We start from the raw sequence: 15,273 nt of genomic DNA, 5'->3' as shown, positions 1-15,273 counted from the left end.
AGTGAGAGCCTTTTTCCTCGGATGGTGATGGCAAACATGAGGGGAAATAGCTTTAAGTTGAAGGGTGATAGATATAGGACAGATGTCAGAGGTAGTTTCTTTACACAGAGAGTAGTAGGGGCGTGGAACGCCCTGCCTGCAACAGTAGTAGACTCGCCAACTTTAAGGGCATTTAAGTGGTCATTGGATAGACATATGGATGAAAATGGAATCGTGTAGGTCAGATGGTTTCACAGGTCAGCGCAACATCGAGGGCTGAAGGGCCTGTACTGCGCTGTAATGTTCTATGTTCTATGTTCGTAAGGAGGACTTTGCAGCATTGACAATTGACCCTGTTCCCCCTCCCCCCCCCACCCAAACTGAAAATATTAACTCCTCTCCACCCCACCCTACCAGTGACATGCCAGCTTTACCCAGATATGGATTTGCCGGTCGCCATGCCGATGATTGCAATGGGCCTGCAAGATTCAAGGAAAGTTGATTTAAACTTATGCATGTCATTAATTTAAATATTTCAATCCATGTCCCGTCGCTCAGCAGCGGGGGGCTGGAGGTGTGGCCGCCATGAAGCCTCGCTGCCACTAGGAGCATCGGGCTGGGCCCTCCCGGCGTCGGCCTCTGTGGTGGACTGCTGATGGAACCATGGTCCAGGCCCCCCGCCATGCAGCCCGATGATGAGGGCTTGGAAAAATCCAGCCTGCAGAGACTAAAGATGGCTCAAATGGGATAATAGTTGGAGAGTATGGATGGATCGAGAGTTCGCTTTATGAGCAGTGATGATGCTGATTTTAAAAGAGAAAGGGACTGTGTCTAAGCAAAGAGAACCTTTTGCAATGTTGACAAGCATTGGGAGCTCGGTGAGGTGGCTGACAGGTCAGGAGTTAAGTGGGGAGAGTCAATCTGGGCCAGGAGATGGACGGAACAGATGTGGGTACAAAGGGTACAGGGGAAAGTGTTAACAGATTATTTAGTGAGCTGATGATTCCTGCCCCTCACAAATGTGTTTGTGAACATTTGCAAAAAATAGCTGAAATAGCTTATTTGTTTTGGTACAGTTCTTATTGAAGAATTCATGCAACATTCCACAGCCGAGGAATAAAATTAATGATTTACATTTTATTTTTTGTCATTTTACACCAAGAGTTGTGAGCTTAATAAACAAAAACTGTTGAAAATATCTCCATGCATGTGACAGAATAATAATAGAACCAATTCACTTTGACTTCTGTTCTCCATGTTGTAAATGTTGAGATGATAAAGTCGCTTGTATTTTCAGTATAATCTCAGGAATGAACTTAACTTCAAATAGTATTGAGAAATTGATCATCACATGGAGTAGATTTGTGTCTGGACTGGCTGGCTGGTAATCTGGTGCAGCAGACTATCCGCTCTCTTTAGAAATCAGTAGAATGAAAATCGAGAACAGTTTCTATAAAGGGTTCAGAGATCCATTCCGCCAGATTATTGCCCAGGTGGTGAAGATGAAACTATACTCCCATAATGCAATTAAAACCCATCATTTTCCTATAAAAAGTGAGTGCAATTGTTTTTAGACTTAGATTTAAAAGCTGTCACATTTTTTCCACACTGGGACAAAGCAGAGGTGCAATAAACATAGGATAAACTATTGTTAAACAATAAAAATAAAATACAGCTACTGGGAGATTGCAAATGCCACAACAATGTAGAATGATGGGAAATCGTTGAATGCAAATTAATTTGAACAACAAAGTTGAAATAAAACTTATGAAACACAATGCACCTTCATTATTAGAAAAATATTCCATTTCCATCATTTTTTTAAAGTAAAATATTCTTTGTTTTAATCATATGATTCTTGTTACTTCCTTACTGAAATTTTAGCAAATATCTTTAATCAATGTATGAAAATACTATGGTTACTATTTTATTGTAATTATTTCCTATTTTTTCATTGCAACCTAAACTTCTCAGTTCAAAGTTGGTTAATTAAACACTTTTTGCATTAAATTTCATTTTTTTGCATGTTATTTACATTTCTTCCCTGAAATTATTGGAAAATTCTTATACAAAAAAGACTTTGAATTATCTAGATTGTTCCACTAACAAATATTGCAAACTCTGAACGTGCACATTTTAAAACTGCTGTCCTTAAGTTTTTTGTGAGCAAATTGTAAATTATAACAATAATAAAAGACTTTTCACCTGTTTTGTGGTTGAAGGAGAAAATATGGTCGAAAGAGAGTAGAGGCAGAGTTCAGGAAATACCTTTTGCAACGAGTGGTTTCAACAGCCAAAAGGGCACCAAACCATTTCACAATATTGCATCATGAAGCCATGACTGCTCCAAGAATCATCCTCCTTACTTGTTCACACAGCTCATTATAACATCAATTCCATACCATGAGTACAGAACCTGGTATGGTCTAGATGTAATATATTAATATGGGGTAGATATTCCAGTGTGTGGAAAATTGAAGAAAATATTTTTTTACTAAGATTTCACTATAAACCAGAGCTTAGAAAAAAAAAATATTTTAACATTATACAGAAAAAAGTAGCCAAATGTAACCAAAGAACAGAAATACAAAAATATGGAAACAGTGCAAGGTAGTATTTATAAAGCCATTACCTAAAGAGAATAATTATTACTGTAAAACTTAATATTATTGCTTACAGCATCATAAAAGCGTTGGTGACCTACAAAACAGTAGGAGGTGTAAGTACAATTTATGGATTCAACCTGTGATGTATTCATCAAATTGCACAGTAGCTAAAGTTTTATTTTGTGGTCAATATACATTTATTTATATATATTTCCATGTATTGCTAAGAAAATCTAAATTATTTGTCCATATTACTCGCTTTTAGGGAGAAAGGAACCTTTGCTCCCCCATTTAATTTAAAGAGAGTAAATTCCATTATGCAGTTATCACATCTTTAAAAGTTATAAACGGCTCAATTTTGTGGGAACGTTGGGGACAGGAAAGGAAGCATGGGGGACATAAAATCAGGATGGGACATGTCGGACAGGAAGTCCAACATTGTGACATCCCATCCGATTTTATCAATGGTGCCAAAGACGGAGGGAGGAGTTCCGACAGTGACACGGCAGGCAGGTAATTAAGATAGTTGAGAGACCAATTGAAAGTGATTTTATGCTTGGGTTTGCATTTTACAAATGGTGCACAAGTTTCATGGGGCTTCAGATGTGGGCCTTCTTGTAGAGCATGGCTGTCTTCTAGGGGAGGCCAGTGGGAGGGCAGCCATCGAGGGCCAGGCAGGATTATGAATGGAGTTCATTGCGCATTGTGTGAGGAGTGAGGGGAAGGTTGTCTGAGCAGTGGAGGGGCCTTTGCAAGGGTGCCTAAAGGCAAGTGACACCTTGGCAAAGCTCATAAGTGGAGGCAAGAAGTGGGGGGCCGCTGGCAGGGAAGGACTTACATTCTGGGAGAGGCCAACTATTATGGGTCTTATTCATTAGTCTTTGGGGACCCCGTCGAAGATGAGGTACAGCAGGGTGGGAGGGAGGGTCAGGTACCTCCAGCAACACCACAATGGCCTCTGAATGCTAAGCAGCCTCCAGATGGTGGAGAAGGGAACAGAGGGGAAAGAGAAGAGGCTCCCCGATGCAGAAGGAGGTACCCTCCAGACAGCATCTACAGGTCGAAGCTCAACTACCTGAAGATGTCTGAGACAGTGCCAATGAAGAATCTGTCCAGGGAGGCTGTCACTGACCTGTGGGCTACGATGCAGGATGAACTGTGCCCTGGGAACTTGGTGGGAATGCAATGTCAGTGGCCTTGAAGGTCACTGTGGCACTGAACCTCTATGCCTCTGGATCATTCCACTGGGCACACGTGGTAACTCACAGCAGCCCATCAGTGCATCAAGGGAGTCAGCAATGCCCTTTTCAGCAACTATGTGCATTTCCGCACAGATCCCAACTCTCAGGCTGAGGCCCATTGGTTTCAGGGCCCATCACTGGATTCCCCCAGGTGCAGGAAGCCATCGACTGCATGCGTGTGGCCATCAAGGCTCCTGAACACCAGCCAGTGGCCTTCAAACAGGAAGGGCTTCCACTCCCTCAATGTCTGCAACCACTGTAAACAGATCCTGCATGTTTGTGCACGCTTTCGGGGAAGTTGCCACGATCTCGACATCTTGAGGCAGTCCCTTGTGCCAGAAATTTTCCAGCCTCCTGCATGCCATCAGGAATGGATCCTTGGAGACAAGGGCTACCTACTAAGGATGTGGCTACTGACGCCTGTGAGGAACCTACACACAGATGCAGAGGAAAGATACAACAGCTGACACAGCACAATGGGAACAACTATCGAGCAGGCATTGGTCTGCTTAAGATAAGATTCAGGTGCCAACATCAGTCCAGTGCAGCCCTTTAATATGCCCCGGTGAAGGTCTCACCTATTGTGGTGTTCTGCTGTGCACTGCACAAGCTGGCGCTGCAGAGGGGGGAGCAAATGAGCAACGAGAAAAGCGAGGATTGTGCTGCCTCCTCGGACGATGAGGATCCTGAGGGAGATGATGGGCAAGACGCACCAGATGAAGGACCCCGGCGACAGCAGAAGAGTGGCCATGAGATACATGCAAGGGAAGCTCGCGATGTCCTTGTACGTTCTTATTTCCTTTCATCCTACTGCCAGTTGTAGCTTGACCAATAAAGACATTACCTTTATGCAGCCATGTTGTTGCCTTCTTTCATTAAGGCTGCACTCACTCGTTGATTATTCGCACAGCGCGGAGCTGACCAGGCTACAGAACTGACCCTTCACAGCATGCTGTTCTACCTGCAGTATCTTCATAGATGCAGGGTTGCAGCAAAGGGCCAGAGGCCTGAAGGAAGAGAAAGGAAGGTAGTATATGCTGAACATAAATGATTTATTCACATTCTCAACAGACCCTACCCTTTGCATGTGAAAGACACAAGTAACATTCATGCCACACAAGTGCCAGGCAATGACCATCTCAAACAAGAAAGAATCTCACCATCTACCTTTGACATTCAATGACATTGCCATCACTGAATCCCTCACTATCAGCATTCTGGGGTTTACCATTGACCAGAAACTGAACTGGACCAGTCACAAAAATACTGTGGCTCCAAGAGCAGGTCAGAGGCTGGGAATTCTGTGGCAAATAACTTACTTCCTGACTCCCCAAAGCCGGTCCACCATTAGAATTAGAATATTACAGCGCAGTACAGGCCCTTCGGCCCTCGATGTTGCGCCGATCATCTGACCTACACTATTTCATTTACATCCATATGTCTATCCAATGACCACTTAAATGCCCTTAAAGTTGGCGAGTCTACTACTGTTGCAGGCAGGGCGTTCCACGCCCCTACTACTCTCTGCGTAAAGAAACTACCTCTGACATCTGTCCTATATCTTTCACCCCTCAACTTAAAGCTATGTCCCCTCGTGTTTGCCATCCTCATCCGAGGAAAAAGACTCTCACTATCCACCCTATCTAACCAATACTCTCCAATTGCCTGGATGAGTGCAGCTACAACAACAATCAGGAAGCTTGACACCATCCAGAACAAAGCAGCCCACTTGACTGGCACCTCATCCACCACCTTTAACATTCACACCCTTCACCACTGAATGGCAGTGTGTACCATCTACAAGATGCACTGCAGCAAGTCACCAAGGCTCCTTGGACATCACCTTCCAAACCTGTGACCTCTACCACCTTGAAGGACAAGGGCAGCAGATGCATGGGAACACCACCACCTGCAAGTTCCCCTCCAAGCCACACACCAACCTGACGTGGAACTATATCGCTGTTCCTTCACTGTCGCCGAGTCAAAATCCTGGAACTCCCTTCCTAACAGCACATTATGGTGCACCTACACCCCGGTGATGGTCTCACCTATTCTGGTGCTCTCCTGTGCACTGCACAACCTATCGATGCAGAGTGGGGAGCTGATGAGCAACGAGGAAAGCGAGGATCGTGCTGCCTGCTCGGATGATGAGGAGGCGGAGAGGGAAGATGGACTGCAGTGGATCAAGAAGTCAGCTTGCTACCACTTTCTCAAGGGCAAAAGGGATGGGCAATAAATGCTGGCCTAGCCAAAGTTGCCCACATCTCACAAATGAATAAAAAGAGAAATCATACATGAGAACCCGGTGATTCTAGGTGCACGTTTATTTTCTTATGTGAACTCCTGCGAGGTGCTCCCCTTATACAGTCAGCTGAGGTGGAGACAGGCTGCTGACCCGCTTCCACTTGACAGGGATGACCTTTGTGACTGTCCTCTGGATATCTTAGGCCTAGAGAGCCTCAGCCTGCTGAGGGCCTCCTCCAATGAAGCAGCACCACCCTCTGTTGTCAGGGATGAAGGAGGATCTGGCGACATTGGCAGAGGGGCTGAGGAGCAGCTGCCCGCAGCAGGAGCACCCTGAAAGAAGCACCCAGATGTGGGAGGCTGCTGCTCCTTCCCCCGAGCAAGAAAGATTTCTGCCTCCCTGCAGATCTGAGAGGGTAGAGGGACTGGTGGAGACTCCAGGATCCGCGTTTCCCTCTTACTTTACAACTGCTGTCTTGAGCACATGGTCAAGATGAGGGTATGCAGGTCTGCACAAATATCCTGCAGGCACTGTGTGCTCTGCTGGATGTGTCTCTCCATCAGAACCACCAATCTCTCAATGGAGGATGCCATTCATGCACCAGAGATAGTGCAGCAGCCAAAGCCTGGATAAATTCCTCCATCATCTGTGCTTGGGCTTGCATTGCCTCTGGCATGTCTGCCAGATGTTGCCTGACCTCTCACTGCAGCTTCAGTATTTCCCATGAAGCTGGTGACACCAGAGGCATGTCATGAGCCTGGGGCTCAGCATGGACTGGTGTCCCACAGTCCTCCAACTGTCAGAGGCCTGGGCTGTCATAGCTTCTGTCAGCTGCTCAGAGTCATCAGTGCTGTGCTCACCAGGTTGAGCGCCAACCCACTGAGGTGCGGGTTTCTGCGCTGGTGGAGGATGCAGAAGTATAACGTGATGATGGACCTTCTGAAGATCCTTCCTTCCCCTCAGAGGTTGCAGCCTCTCCCGTAGCCTTAGAGGCTCTTTGAGAAGACCCTGCTTGACTTGCATGAGAGAACAGAGACATTTAAGGGACAGAGGCCTCCCCTCCCAGCATAGCACAAACCCTGCATTGCAGACTCCTGTAGGCACCAGATACCTGATGAGCAGCTCCAATGCTGCAGATGTAGCCTTGTGCCCCATGGCGACCTTAACTCACTGCCTTCGGAAGGTGCCCCTGCCTCTCTGTCTGTAATGCTCCAGCCATCCTGAGGTCCAGCCAGCTCCATGCACTCCTCCTTCATCAGAATTAGTACATGGAGAATGGGAAGCCCACCCACCCCCCACCTTGACCTGCTCTCTGCGATTGTGTGCAATCTTCTCCTGCAGACAGAGGCAAAGAAGCTGTTGGCCCCCCAGTGGGACCCATCCCAAGATATAGGCTGGTGGCAGTCCAGCTGCCACTGATGGGGTCATACAGATGCCTCCTGCAAGTGGGCCCTTTCCAGGGATGTCGTGAGGTTCTGCTATGACAGGGGGTCTCCTTTCAGGGCCACTTCCCCATGCCACAGTCAATCAGCTTGCATCCCCTGACCTCCTTGCCCATGTCTGGGGGGTTAATCCCTCTCCTCCCAATGGGCCCCCCTGTTTTGCTAGATGCAAGACTCAAGAGGATGAAGGCATGAAGAGGTTCTCACTTTCGGAGCTTGGATGGGGTCCTTGGGCCATCTGTGGCACAGGATTCATGTTCGTGGTATGATCCCATGGCTACTGATCTGCTCTACGATCTGGAGCCAGGCCTGCTTGGTTTGGCTGTCAGGTCTCCTCCTCCTGTCCCTCAGGAACAAAATGTCCCTCCTGTCCCTTGCAATCTGCAAAAGCAACTGGAGGGAGGTATCAGGGAAGCATAAAGACAACCGGGGGCTCCTCTCAGTCATCCCTTTGGTTTCTGTAATCACCTCTTGCTCTCCCAGGCCTTAACAAAACAGAGTTGAATGTAAGGCTGGCAGCCCTTTAACATAGCGCCAACAAATGCCGAGGCATCACCTGACACTCCACGCCCCATCTCCGGGCCCGACTCCAACCACACAATTGGTCAAGTTGAATGATTCGTTAAGTTTAATTGGACAGCTGCCGCTGAATCACGTGCGACCAGTTGCTCCATCCCCCAATGTGCCTCGTATCCGTTTCTGGTCCCAACAGTGGGAACGGCATCTCAAACATAAATTTTGGCCCATTGTGAAAGGCATGATGAATTCACACATAACTAATTTAAGCTTGTAGTTTTTTTTGGTTAAACAAATGAATGAATCTAAAATATTTTCTTTTGGAGTAAAAGGTCAATTGAATTCCATAGCTACTGCTGATGATCCATGATATTTACTGGAGACTTGTTTTAGATTCAAACCCAAAACCATTTCTCTAAACTGGAAAAAGATCTGTATTCTTGATGTCGTTTTATATTCTCACAAACGTTGCACGCATGTTCATGTGAGAAATGAGTCTTTCTCACTGTGTAGTATTTCCTCCATTTGAAGTAGCGCATGTACAAGTCTTCCTTATCATCCAGCATGTGCAGGTAATCTGCAAGCTCTTTAGCTGAGGGGAAATCATCCACATGAATGAAAGAATCGGCTGGAATGTAATTTTCATAGTTTTCTCTAGATGGCCCCAGGACCACAGGCACAGTGCCCGCAAGCAAAGCATTGTAGAGTTTTTCAGTTATGTAATCTTTATGTATTGAGTTCTCAAAGGCAAGGTTGAACTTACAATTAGATATTGTAGGGATTAATTCTTTATTGCTCAGGTATTTCTTGAAGGCTCGACCGTAAGTGTTAATTTTAACGTATTTGTAAAGTTCATTGTAATACTTCACTCTAGCATGATTGGAGTTCCAGTGGCTTACAACCCAACACACTAGATTGCTTTTACTAGGCAATTCAAAAGCTAATGGAACTTTGTTCATTGTCAGAGATCCATAAGGCACTTGGATATCTGAATCCCGCCGGTATGTCAAGGTCAGGTTGAAGAGTTTGTTGAGCCCAGTGTTTTTTGGACTGTGGGTAGGTGACTCCATATTCATCCAAACCCATTTCTGAAAAACTGGCCGAGGCTGTTTGGGCAGGTTGGACAAGTCACCACGAATGTCCCTGTGATGGATAAGGATAGCGTGGGATTTGTTATACAGGTTCCTATCTGCAGTTAAATGACAGTCGTGGATGTTGAACTTAGATTCACAAGAATTGAGCTCAAATGTCTGACCAAAAGGCCACAACCAAATGAGCACAATAGTTTCATTCTTTTGAACCCCTGTCACAGAGAGGTTTGTCATGCTCAGAGCTGGTGTGTCATCTTTCATGGGACCATAAATCCAGGAGTTAGATGGTTTGACATACAGAAACAAGAAGGCTAAAAAACAGCCCAAAATTTTGAAAATTAACAGGATGCGTAAAATCCCTCTTTTAGATACTGATGTCATAATGTGTCCTGTCAAAGAAAAAATGAAGACTGTTAGGATCCTAGGACCATAGCTCCTCTTCCTTTTAAACTGCATCAAGATTTAGAAAATTTGAGCACAGCTTCCCTAATGCAACTGTGGAATATTTACACTGCAATTAAAATGGAGAAGGTAAAGAGAGTGGGGTTATATTTAGAAAAAGAAACAGAATGAAGAAATGTCAGTAGAAGGTGAATACCAAATACAACAAAGAAATAATATTGTTAAAATTAAACTATCCTAGGGAATAAAAGAATAGAAAGACTTGCATTTATATAGCAGCTCTCATGACCTTAAGATGTCCAATTATAGCCAATTAAGCATTTTTGAAATGTAGTTTCACATTGCACACAGCAAGGTCCCACGGACGGTAATATCATAATGACCAAATAATCTGTATAGTGATGTAGTTGAGGGATAAATATTGGCCAGGATACTGGGAGGTCTCAACTGCTCTTCTTCAAAGTGTGCCATAGGATCTTTTACCTCCACCAAGAAAGCAGTTGAGGTCTCGGTTTAACGTCTCATCAGAACGAAGCTACCTCCTACAGGGCAGTACTCCCTCAGTCCTAAACGAGAGTATTGGCGTATGTGTTGTGCTCAATTCTCTGAAATGTGACTTAAGCCTACAGCCTTCCGATTCAGTGGCAAGGTTGCTACCACTAAGCTACAGTTGACACCTAACAGAACAAAGAACTGGAGCTTGAAGCACAAACAAAAAATGCTGGAAATACTCAGCGGTCAGGCAGCATCTGTGAAGAGAAAAGTAGAGTTAACGTTTCAGGTTGATGACCTTGCATCAGAACTCACATAGGTTAGAAATGTAATAGGTTTTTAGCAAGTGAAATGGAGGTGAGAGGGAAGAACAAAAGGGAAGGTCTGTGATAGGGTTGGACCCCTTCCCTCTGGCCTCTTAACCTCGTATGATCTTTTCATTGAAAACTGCTGGCGTGACATCGGCCGTCTCAATTTCTCTAATCCCCTCACTTGTTCTAATCTGCTTCCCTCTCTAACCGTTCTGTTCTTGGCCTGTTACAGTGTGCCAATGAAGCTCAACGTAAGCTCGAGGAACAGCACCACATATTTCGACTGGGCACTTTACAGCCTTCTGAGCTCAACATTAAGTTCAACAATTTTAGATCATAACCTCTGCGCCAATTTATTTTTCCTTTTTTTTGCTGGATCCCACCAACCCTTGTTTCTTTCTTAATCCCTTAACTTTGTGTTCAGATGGCTGCTATTCAACCATCTACATCTTATCCAGACATATCTTTTCTGTCTTGTACAATGAAACCTTTTGTCATTTAATCTCTCTGTCCTCCACCCTATCACAGACCTTCCCCTTCGTTCTTCTTCCCTCACCCCCCCAGCCCCCGCCCCCCAACCTCCCCATTTTACTTACTCAAAACCTAGTATGTTTCTAACCTATGCCAGTTGTGATGAAAAGTCAGCGACCTGAAACGTTAACTCTGCTTTTCTCTCCACAGATGCTCCCTGACCTACTGGGTGTTTCCAGCATTTTCTGTTCAGATTTCCAGCATCCACAGTATTTTATTTTTTAACTGGAGTTTGAAGGTTGTCTTTATAATGAGAAACTGAATACAACTGGCTTAATAGATACCTGATTAACATTGAAGAATGACCTTCAGTTTTGTATGTAAGACTTAAGATGCTAAGATGTGGACAAAAATTCTTGTCTAATTCTGCTGAAGCACTATGATTTTCTTCTGGAAATATCATTCTATTTATGTGATTTAATGTTTGCAGAGTGACATCTCAATCTCAGTGACTTCAACGTATATTTAAATTTCCACTCTGTCCTCTCCTCCAATTTCTGTCTTCCTGTCTTCTCTCATGGTTATCCCACAAACAACTCCCTCCGACACTTACCAATGGGAAGAAGCTATCATCAGCACCTTACCAGTTTTCTCTCACTCAAGAACCATATGCTTCCAGTCACTAGATTATCGCCATGCTCTGTTTCTATTTTCAAAATCTTTGGCTCCATTAATTACCTGAGAGTGTTCCACCTTCACCATTTCCTCAGTACTGTTTATGTATTTGTAAAATTTGAGAAGTGCAGACTTCAACACATTTGTCGCACTATTAAAAGATCATTCACCACAAGATTTGTCTTAACCACCTCAAGCAATGCTGCTGCTCTCGCTTCATGTATAAATTCTTGGGATTATTAAGAACAATCCCACACTGCATGGCACAGATTTTCCAGTCTTTTCAAGTGGGTGGATTTCCTCCAGTTGCTAATGCAAATGAAAAAGTTGTTGTGAGTATAGAATAGTGAACTGGGGATGCTGTCTGTTCTAGATGTGGAACAAAAATAAGATTTGATAATAGTATTAGTCTGATAATGTGAATAAACAGTTTTTCATTAACACTCCCTATGGATTTGCTTCTAAATGTCCTTAAATTGTCAATCATCACTGAAATGATGGCCAACATGTCTTGTATTCTAAAATTACAGCTGATTGTATAAATAAGGAACATATATTAAAAGGTGACAGAATTTAAAACACAAATGGAGGGTATTATTGTTATATTAAGATATTCACAATTGTTGTTAGGTCACTGAACAGAGATTTAGCATTTACTCCAGGATAAATTGCTGGTTAGCTGCTCAAGAAATGGTAAAGGATCATTGTTACCGGTGCTTAGGATGTTTAGTTTAGTTTAGAGATACAGCACTGAAACAGGCCCTTCGGCCCACCGAGTCTGTGCCGACCATCAACCACCCATTTATACTAATCCTACACTAATCCCATATTCCTACCACATCCCCACCTGTCCCTATATTTTCCCTACCACCTACCTATACTAGGGGCAATTTCTAATGGCCAATTTACCTATCAACCTGCAAGTCTTTGGCATGTGGGAGGAAACAGGAGCACCCGGAGGAAACCCACGCAGACACAGGGAGAACTTGCAAACTCCACACAGGCAGTTCCCGGAATTGAACCCGGGTCGCTGGAGCTGTGAGGCTGCGGTGCTAACCACTGTGCCACTCAAAATTAATTAATCTAATTTATTAATTGATTTTAAATTCCACCAGCTGCCATGGTGGGATTTGAACCCATGGCCCCAGGACATGAGCCTAGACCTCTGGATTATTAGTCCAGTTACATTACCACTATGCTACCGATGCCCACATGCTACTTCTTTTTATTGCTTCAAACAAAATTGCAATATCAGAAAGCGCACCTATCGGACTGACTTTTGTCAGCCCGTCGCAGGTCCTGGCAGCAGCAACGGAAGCAGGTGTTATTGCTACATGCCACATATGTGGCTGAGGTGTGGGGCTAGTCCTATTGCAAGATGGGAGTGGGCTACGAGGCATCAATGGCAATGACAGCGCCAGGGGAGGTAGTGGCATAGTGGTATTTTCACTGGACTAGTAACCCAGAGACCCGGGTATTGCTCTGGGGACATGGGTTCAAATCCCATCATGGCAGAAGGTGGAATTTGGATTCAATCAATAAATCTGGAATTAAAAGCTAGTCTAATGATGGCCTTGAAACCATTGTTGATTGTCGTAAAAACCCATCTGGTTCACCCATGTCCTTTAGGGGAGGAAATCTGCTGTCCTTACCCAATCTGGCCTACATGTGACTCCAGACCCACAGTAATGTGGTTGACTCTTAACTGTCCTCTGCAATGGCCTAGCAAGCCACTCAGTTGACTCAAACTGCTACAAAGTCAATAAGGAATGAAACTGGATGGACCACCCGGCATCGACCTAGGCACCAGAAATGACAATGGCAAACCCAGCCTTGTCGACCATGCAAAGTCCTCCTTACTAAAATCTGGGGGCTTGTGGCAAAGTTGGGAGAGCTGTCCCACAGACTAGTCAACCAACAGCCTGACGTAGTCACACTCACGAAATCATATCTTACAGACAATGCCCCAGATACCGCCATCACCATCCCCGGGTATGACCTATCCCACAGGCAGGACAGACCCAGCAGAGGTGGCGGCACAGTGGTATACAGTTGGGAGGGAGTTGCCTTGGGAGTCCTCAACATCGACTCCAGATCCTACGAAGTCTCATAGCATCAGGTCAAATGTGGGCAAGGAAACCTCCTGCTGATTACCACCTACTGCACCCCTCCACCACCCACCACCCCCCCATATCAGCTGATGAATCAGTACATCTTCATGTTGAACAGTACTTGGAGGAAGCAGTGAGGGTAACAAGGGCACAGAATGTACTCAGCGGGTGGGGGACTTCAATGTCCATCACCAAGAGTGGCTCAGTAGCACCACTCCAGACTGAGCTGGCCGAGGAAGGACAGACAAAAAGCAAAAGGCGGTGGAGTTGCATTGCTGGTTAATTAGGAAATTAATGCAATAGTGAGGAAAGATATTAACTCTGACGATGTGGAATCTGTATGGGTAGAGCTGAGAAACACTAAGGGGCAAAAAACGTTAGTGGGGGTTGTCTATAGACCCCCAAACTGTAGTGGTGATGTTGGGAATGGCATTAAACAGGAAATTAGAGACGCATACGATAAAGGAACATCTGTAATTATGGGCGACTTAAACTGTATGTAGATTGGGAAAATCAAATTAGTCACAATACCAGAGAGGAGGAATTCTTGGAGTGAATTCTTGATATTGGGAAACACAGGGCTTAGTAAGAGAGAGGAACTGAAGGAAATCAGTATTAGTAGAGAAATGGTATTGGGAAAATTGATGGGATTGAAGACTGATAAATCCCCAGGGCCTGATGGTATGCATCCCAGAGTACTTAAGGAAGTGGCCCTAGAAATAGTGGATGCATTGGTGGTCATCTTCCAAGATTCTATAGACTCTGGAACAGTTCCTACAGATTGGAGGGTAGCTAATGCAACCCCACTATTTAAAAAGGGAGGTAGAGAGAAAGCAGGGAATTATAGACCAGTCAGCCTGATGTCGGTAGTGGGGAAAATTCTCGAGTCCATTATCAAAGATTTTATAGCAGAGTACTAAGAGAACAGTGGTAGAATCGGTCAGAGTCAGCATGGATTTATGAAAGCGAAATCATGCTTGACAAATCTACTAGAATTCTTTGAGGATGTAACTAACAGAGTTGATGAGGGGGAGCCAATGGATGCGGTTTATTTGGATTTTAAGAAGGCTTTCGACAAAGTCCCACATTAGAGATTAGCATGTAAACTTAAAGCGCATGGGATTGGGGGTAGTGTATTGCGATGGATAAAAAATTGGTTGGCAAGCAGGAAACAAAGAGTGGAGATAAATGGGTCTTTTTTCGAATGGCAGGCAGTGACTAAAGGGGTACCACAGAGATCAGTGCTAGGATCCCAGCTATTCACAATATATATTAATGATTTAGATGAGGGAAATAAATTTAATATCGCCAAATTTGCAGATGACACAAAACTGGGTGGGAGGGTGAGTTGTGAGGAGGATGCAGAGAGGCTTCAGGGTGATTTGTACAAGTTGAGTGAGTGGGCAAATGTATGGCAGATGCAGTATAATCTGGATAAATGTGAGGTTATCCACTTTGGTAGCAAAAAGAGGAGGGCAGATTATTATCTGTACGGCTAAAAACTGAGAGAGGGGAATATGCAGCGAGACCTGGGTGTTCTCGGACACCAGTCGCTGAAGGTAAGCATGCAGGTGCAACAGGCGGTAAAAAGGGCAAGTGGTATGTTGCCCTTCAGAGCGAGAGGATTCGAGTACAAGAGCAGGGATGTCTTGCTGCAATTATACAGGGCCTTGGTGAGGCCACACCTGGAA

General features: G+C 44.7%; 1 protein-coding gene across 1 annotated transcript; it reads right to left on the bottom strand.

Moving 5' to 3' along the window:
• Positions 1–8,424: 8,424 nt before the first annotated feature.
• On the bottom strand, positions 8,425–9,501 carry LOC137367137 (4-galactosyl-N-acetylglucosaminide 3-alpha-L-fucosyltransferase 9-like). The gene has a single exon (XM_068028576.1). The coding sequence runs from the start codon at positions 9,499–9,501 to the stop codon at positions 8,425–8,427; it is 1,077 nt and encodes a 358-aa protein (XP_067884677.1).
• Between the last annotated feature and the right edge of the window lie 5,772 nt (positions 9,502–15,273).

This window comes from Heterodontus francisci, chromosome 3, assembly GCF_036365525.1.
Source record: "Heterodontus francisci isolate sHetFra1 chromosome 3, sHetFra1.hap1, whole genome shotgun sequence".
Lineage (NCBI taxonomy): Eukaryota > Metazoa > Chordata > Chondrichthyes > Heterodontiformes > Heterodontidae > Heterodontus > Heterodontus francisci.
The sequence above is the reverse complement of the archived record's forward strand: the minus strand, read 5'-3'. Positions and strand labels throughout refer to the sequence as shown.